This window comes from Lathamus discolor, chromosome 6, assembly GCF_037157495.1.
Source record: "Lathamus discolor isolate bLatDis1 chromosome 6, bLatDis1.hap1, whole genome shotgun sequence".
Taxonomy (NCBI): domain Eukaryota; kingdom Metazoa; phylum Chordata; class Aves; order Psittaciformes; family Psittacidae; genus Lathamus; species Lathamus discolor.
The window spans coordinates 8,925,855-8,932,739 of NC_088889.1; the positions used below are offsets into that span (position 1 = coordinate 8,925,855).

The 6,885-nt window shown below is 44.5% G+C and overlaps 1 protein-coding gene across 1 annotated transcript; it reads right to left on the bottom strand.

Moving 5' to 3' along the window:
• Positions 1–618: 618 nt before the first annotated feature.
• OIP5 (Opa interacting protein 5) lies at positions 619–6,884 on the bottom strand. The gene is made up of 5 exons (XM_065686801.1): positions 6,578–6,884; positions 6,426–6,492; positions 5,307–5,429; positions 3,463–3,544; positions 619–2,315 (listed from the first exon to the last, which is right to left on the bottom strand). The coding sequence occupies exons 1-5, from the start codon at positions 6,855–6,857 to the stop codon at positions 2,226–2,228; spliced, it is 642 nt and encodes a 213-aa protein (XP_065542873.1). The 5' UTR covers positions 6,858–6,884; the 3' UTR covers positions 619–2,225.
• Between the last annotated feature and the right edge of the window lies 1 nt (position 6,885).

The following is a 6,885-nucleotide window of genomic DNA, read 5'->3' on the forward strand; positions in this document are numbered from 1 at the left end:
AGATTAATCTAGTTTAAAAATTTCCCAGCTATTATTTAGCACATGCTCATTATTTGTTTAAATTCATGCTATGTAATGTAATATGAGGAACCATTAATGTAATGCTTCATAATGAACCAGGACCCAGCAAGATAAACTGATGGGTTTTTCTGCAAACATAATCTAAGGAAAAGAAGTGGGTTTGTGACTCATGATGCATCAATGATCTGCACAAAATACATCTCTGAATTTCAGCTTTTATTTACAAATTCTTTTCTTTGCAGCTGTAAATACTAAAACCCAAAGTAACTGACAGCTTTCTTTTCCTTTTAGGGGAGGACACTTAGCTAAATGAAGCAAGACAGTTTAGCAGTATCATACACAGTACAGCTGTAAAGTATACAGCAAGGAACTGTCTCAATGTGGAAACCAGATTGAAAGGGCAAAAGGGAGGAGGCCCATTGTCAATGGATGGAATAACAAAAGGGCTGTCACTTGGAAAGTAACACAAAGGTGAAGTTCTACAATGGAAAGCATCTACCTGAGATGCTTGCACAAAATGAGCTTAAGTCACAAGACCTTAGTTAAAGACCACCAGGCCCTTAACCATAATGCAATGCAGAAGACAGTAAACAACACTACTGTAAGGATGTCTTTGTTCTTAATAATAAAATAATCAAATACAACAAATCCAAGCTGTACATTCACACATGTGGAGACAACTCTTACGAACAACATTCAAGTGACGGGTTCAGGATAGAGCTCATTTTAGAGAAGTTACCATTTGTCATTACGGACAATGAAGCAGATGTCACAAGAGTGTAACATTTACTTTGAGTAGGTACTTTTGCTATCCTGAACTTAGCTGTTGTTGAAAAGCGCTGTATTTCCGCATTTACGCACATCAAATTTGTAAAACTAACAATAAAATCATTTACATAGCATACAGTAGTAGAATTTAACAGAGAGTACCCCTCTTCTCTCTGCAGAATGGCTGATGGTATTCCAAGTTATTGCTTCATCAGAACGAACTGAGACAATATGAACTCTGAATGAAAAAGCAGAAGCAATGTAGGTACTGGCTGGCCACCTGAAGCCTCTGAGGTGCTTTACCGTAAGTTTTGTCCTCTCTGCTCCAAGGCCACTACAAGAGTTATTTCACAAATACAACAATTAAGACCATGAAATACAGGGAGTACTGACAGTAGCAGCGAAGGGGAGTGCAATCTGCCAGTCATATATGGAAGCAGAAGTAAGGGGATGAAAAATTGCATCACTAAAATTAATGAAATAAATACAGTCCTCTCTAGACTACTACATACAACTACTAAATTTTATGGAAGGTTTAAAGCATCAGTCCTTTAGGCAACAAAAGGGAGAGAAAACTGACCTTTAATTTTCCAAATACCAAGAACTGGGGTTAAAGATACTCTGCCATGAAACCAACGGGTGTTCCTTCTTTTCCATCAAATTACTTTCTAGATGTTTGGAAAGAAGCAGCACCCATTAAAAACAGAGAGAAATACTGGTGGCTGGCACATGTATTGCCCTTGAATATGAAATCCAAAAATTTGTGCTCCAGCCAGCATTGTGCCACTTGGTGCAGATTCATGCACCAAGCACTCTGCAGCTTCTAGGCCATGCTAGCTTGCTCTTTTTGCAGGCCACACACAGAAGCAAGTCTAAAAGAACTCATCAGGAGACCCTTTAGTAGTGCCTCACATACCAGATGTGGCTAATGGCAGCAGCTGGCTGCCATTAACACAGTATCTCTGTGAAAGGGTAGGACAAGAACTTTAGCTCTCCATAAGAATGTTCAGTTTATAATAGCTCCTCTTGAATATCATCTTCTTAGTATGTTTTGTATGTTGTGGAAACCTAATTTTTGTATTTCAAAGCCTGGTTTTTCCCCTGAAGTCATGAGAGAGAATCACTCTTATACTGTCTTGGAGAGCGATGTGATGCACAGGTGAGCTATTCATTTTTCCAAGCATATCTTCAGGATGTCAGATTTTCAGGTGTTCCTCTTAGACTGAAGGGATGCACTTAAGCATCAGTTCTTTCTGTGCAGAGGTAACATGACAGGTCAGCCCTCAAAGCTGTTCCGGTGCATTAGTTCATCATAAGGAATAAACTCAGCAGAGATGCAGAAACAACTCCAGCAGTTCTTGAAATGGTATATTAGCTGACCCTCACTATTGCATATCCTGGCAGTAGTCCAGCTGCATCTGATGCAGGGCTCTGCCTTACTGCTCATTGTTTTTCTCCTCCAGTTCCTTCAGCATCTTCATCAGTGATTCTACGCGCGTGTGGCTCTCCACAAGCTTTTCCTTCAGCTAGAAAAAAAAGAGAGAACTAAGAGTATTCAGACTACAGAGAAATATCCTAACACTGGATCTCTGAATGATCTGCACCCCACTTGCAGTGGTTGAAGAGCAGTTGACTTTCAAGACAGAAAATTACACTGGGCTTTAATCTCTGTACTGCGTGTCTAGTACAGCCAAAACCGGCACCCAAATCAGGCCTGTGCTACAGGGAGACAGATGAATGTGTGGCAGCACAGCACTTCCAGGGATGTATAGAAATATTCAAGGAGACAGACTTGCTGGAACCTTTTTACAATCAATCCAATATTCCCTAACTCTTGTTTTTACACAGCCAGAGACCTTCTTTGACAATATGAGGACAGACTGTTTCATCATTAGCTTAGGAAAACAGGTGGACAGTCCTTCAAAAATGCCATTTCCAGAGCCCGGAGTTTAAGTTAACACATCAAAAGCACAAGAAGAAAAACCTGCTGACATTGCGTCTCAAAAAGCAAAGACCAGAGTCTTGCTCTTGTTCTACTCAACAAGCAAACTCCCCACAGTTACATGAGTTGTGTTTGCAATCAAGTACTACTGTTGTTTTACTTCAGAATAATGTGTCTCAACTTTAAAAGTCTTGCCTAGATAGAATTTTTACATTTCAGCCTCACTTGACCTATAAAAACACTCATCTTACAGTCAGACACTGGAAGATGACTTTAAAGAGGGCAAAACTTAAGAAATGCCATGGGCCCGTTTCCATGCTTAGAACAGAAGCTAAAAAGGAACAAGTTAATGTGAATACTAAATACATGTGAATACTGGATACACTGTCTGTCTCCTACACACAGTAACTCTGAGCTATGGGACAGACAATTTACTAAGACAACAACTAACCACGTTACAGAAAAACACATCCAATTTAAACACGTCTTTTCAAAGTACAGAGATGAAAGGATAACACACTTTGGAAGAAAATAGCTAGAACTGAATATGGTTCTAGAAGTGGTTCTAGAAAATGTTTTGCATGTCTTACACATTTAAGTCAGTCACTGTGTTATAAGTCAGCATTTCCTCCATCTTGTGCACTTAAAAAGTAATTGTATCAATGTTTTTGGACTTATCTAAAAAAATATTTTTTTTATATTTTCCATACAAATTAATGTATAAACTTTACTTTCTGCAGTCGTTCCCATAAGGTCTCAGAAGGAAAAATCATCTTAGAAGCTTCTACTATGATTTGGGATTTCAAGAGGTAACTGGAAAACAAAAGGAGAAACAACACCAAGAAAAGCAGTTAAAACACCCATAGTTGAATTTAAATCATAGAATGGTTTGGGTTGGAAAGGACCTTAAGATCATCCAGTTCCAACCCCCCCACCATGAACAGGGACACCTCACACTAAACCATGTCACCCAAGGCTCTGTCCAACCCAGCCTTGAACACCGCCAGGGATGGAGCACTCACAGCTTCCCTGGGCAGCCCATTCCAGTGCCTCACCACCCTCACGGTAAAGAAATTCTTCCTTATATGTCATGGTTTAAGCCCAGCTGGTAACTCAGAACCACGCAGCAGTCCAGTACCACGCAAGAACAGTCCAGTAACTAAGGTATAACACAAACCACTACTGCTACCACCAATAATAATAATGAAAAGGGAAATAACAAGGGAAGAGAATACAACCGCTAACCCTAACCCAGCCTGACCTGAGCAGCGATCTGGGCCTTCCCGGTAACTGCCCCCCGTTTATATACTGGGCATGATGTGCTGTGGTATGGAATACCTCTTTGGCTAGTTTGGGTCAGGTGTCCTGTCTCTGCTTCCTCCCGGCTTCCCCTCCTCCCTGGCAGAGCATGAGGCTCAGAAAGTCCTTGGTCAGACTAAACATTACTGAGCAGCAACTAAAAACATTGGTGTTATCAGCGCTGTTCCCAGGCTAAAAGTCAAAAACACAGCGCTGCACCAGCTACTAAGAAGGAGAAAAACGACTGCTACTGCTGAACCCAGGACAGTATCTAACCTGAGCTTCCCCTGTGTAAGTTTTAACCCGTTACCCCTTGTCCTGTCACTACAGTCCCTGATGAGGAGTCCCTCCCCAGCATCCCTATAGGCCCCCTTTCAGATACTGGAAGGCTGCTCTGAGGTCTCCACGCAGCCTTCTCTTCTCCAGGCTGAACAGCCCCAACTTCCTCAGCCTGTCTTCATACGGGAGGTGCTCCAGTCCCCTGATCATCCTCGTGGCCTCCTCTGGACTTGTTCCAGCAGTTCCATGTCCTTTTTATGTTGAGGACACCAGAACTGCACACAATGCTCCAGGTGAGGTCTCACGAGAGCAGAGTAGAGGGGCAGGATCACCTCCTTCGACCTGCTGGTCACGCTCCTTTTAATGCAGCACAGGATATGGTTGGCTTTCTGGGCTGCGAGCGCACACTGAAGCTGGCTCATGTTCATTTTCTCATCGACCAACACCCCCAAGTCCTTCTCTGCAGGGCCGCTCTGAATCTCTTCTCTGCCCAACCTGTAGCTGTGCCTGGGATTGCTCCGACCCAGGTGTAGATCCTTGCACTTGGCATGGTTAAACTTCATGAGGTTTAGATGGATTATTTAACATTATTTTAAAGCAGATACAAAGTTGTTGCCAAAAGAAGTCAATGCACTATGAAAAGATTAAAAACATAACAATGGTTTTACTTGGAAATCATAAAATCCTCTCATCACCAAGTATAAGTAATTTACATTTACTATTGTCAAGTCCTCAGGCTATCACCTTACGTTAGCTTAGTGAATCTGTAAGTGAAGGAGATTTCAGTCTTGCAAGCACCTAAATTTAAACCTCAATGTTACATGAGGCCACTGAAGTCAAATGGAGTCAGGCCAACACCAACAATTAAAAATAGAGGCTATTAAAACCCCACATCAATGCACTCGGTCAAAAGGAGCTGTAGATTAGTTGTACACCCTGTTGTAATGACTGACAAACTGCCACGAAATCACGGGCCATAAGAACAGAGCATGCTCACCAGAGGATGCTGTCCTTGAATAAACAGAAGAAGCCTCGAAGATACGCCAGCTTCTTGGAGGCAGAATAAAGAATGACGCCCACGGTCAAGCCACACGACTGACAGGTCAATGTGTTGTAAGCACTAAAAGGAGCAAGGGGAAAACAGTATTAAACAGAAGCCTCTGAAACCATAGATAGAGCACGCTTGGGAGAGGAGAGCAAACCTGCAGTTCTATTGGGACAACAAACCGAGGCATAATAACGCTTTCTCCTTAAGGAGACACAACATACAAAAAGAACATGAATGTAAAACGTTTGGGCATGTTGTGCAAGAAATAATCTGTGTAATAAATGAAGTTGCAATTAAGGGAGAATATAGATGTCTTATTATCACAGAGTGGTTTAGGCTATAGTACTCAAACAAGATTTAAGGGGTAAAACAACACCTATGCCAGATCATAGATGTGGCATTTCCTCCCGATACAGCAGATTATTGCCTCATGCAGAGAGAGGAAGAAAAAAAAAGGAAAAATTAAAAAGCAAGTCGTATATTTTAAAAGTTCCTGGGCCCTATAATTAGTAAAATAACCTTTAATGCCATGTAAACAAACTACGGGTTCTGTAAGTCCTCAGGTGTCACTTATAACCTTTGCTTCAGACTCATCCCAGTTACCAAGCCTGTTGCTAACTGTAGGCTTGTGAGCAGAGCAGTAGAAGTTAATAATATTCAGTGTGTGTATATATATACACACTATGCTTTTTTATACATATATATATATAAAACATAGTGTGTGTGTGTGTGTGTATATACATATATATACATAAAACAACGAACAACCAAACCCCGAAGAGAGATGCTTTCATCTCGGTAACAGACCTTCCAGGGGAGAAGAGCCCCCCAGGCCAGGCTGCCTGCTCAAACGCTCCTCTCCACCAAGGACAGCAGCGAAACTTCTGATTTTGACCACACGAAAGCCGCACCTTCGGAAGCTCCCTCGCTCCGCAATGGGTGAAGCACGGCTACGGGCGGCGCTCCGCACCTCACCCATCCCGCAGCACACCCCAGCCCGCTCAACGCCCCGCGGCGGCAGCTCCCGGCAGGCCGGTGCCCGGAGGAAGCAGTAGGCGAGCTACGCACCACCCGAGCAGGGGTCCCTCCAGGCCGATCGTGAGCGAGTCCTCCCAGATCACGTCCTTTGTAACTCCTGAGGGGAAAGACGGACCCTTGACACCCGCACCCCCCGCACCCCCCGCTCCCTCAGAGGCCCCCCGCCCGAGGCGGGCACTGACTGTAGCAGACGAGGAGGCCGAGCCGCCCGTCCTCGAGCACGCAGAGCTGCAGCGAGTCGCTCAGCACCGCCCAGCAGCCGCGGCACTGGAACACGGCGCACGGCTCCAGCAGCGGCCCCTGCCGCTCCGGCAGCGGCACCAGCTCCGCTGGCTGCGGCGAGGAAGGCGGCGAGACCCGGACCGGCGCGGCTGCTAGGGGCGGCGGCTGCCGCTCCACCACGATGGCACCGCCGGGCTGCGAGTCCTGCAGCAGCTCCTGCAGCTGCCGCCGCACCGCCATCGTCCCCCGCCTCGCGTTCGAGCAGCGA

What these genes read in the sequence shown, in the direction of transcription:
- OIP5 (XM_065686801.1), bottom strand. Translation starts at nt 6,857, where the DNA reads ATGGCGGTGCGGCGGCAGCTGCAGGAGCTGCTGCAGGACTCGCAGCCC. An exon ending in TTCAAGGACAGCATCCTCTG is followed by an intron (nt 3,545 to 5,306) that starts GTGAGCATGCTC and finishes TTTGTTTTCCAG; the next exon opens with TTACCTCTTGAAATCCCAAA. An exon ending in TATGGGAACGACTGCAGAAA is followed by an intron (nt 2,316 to 3,462) that starts GTAAAGTTTATA and finishes TTTTTTTTCTAG; the next exon opens with CTGAAGGAAAAGCTTGTGGA.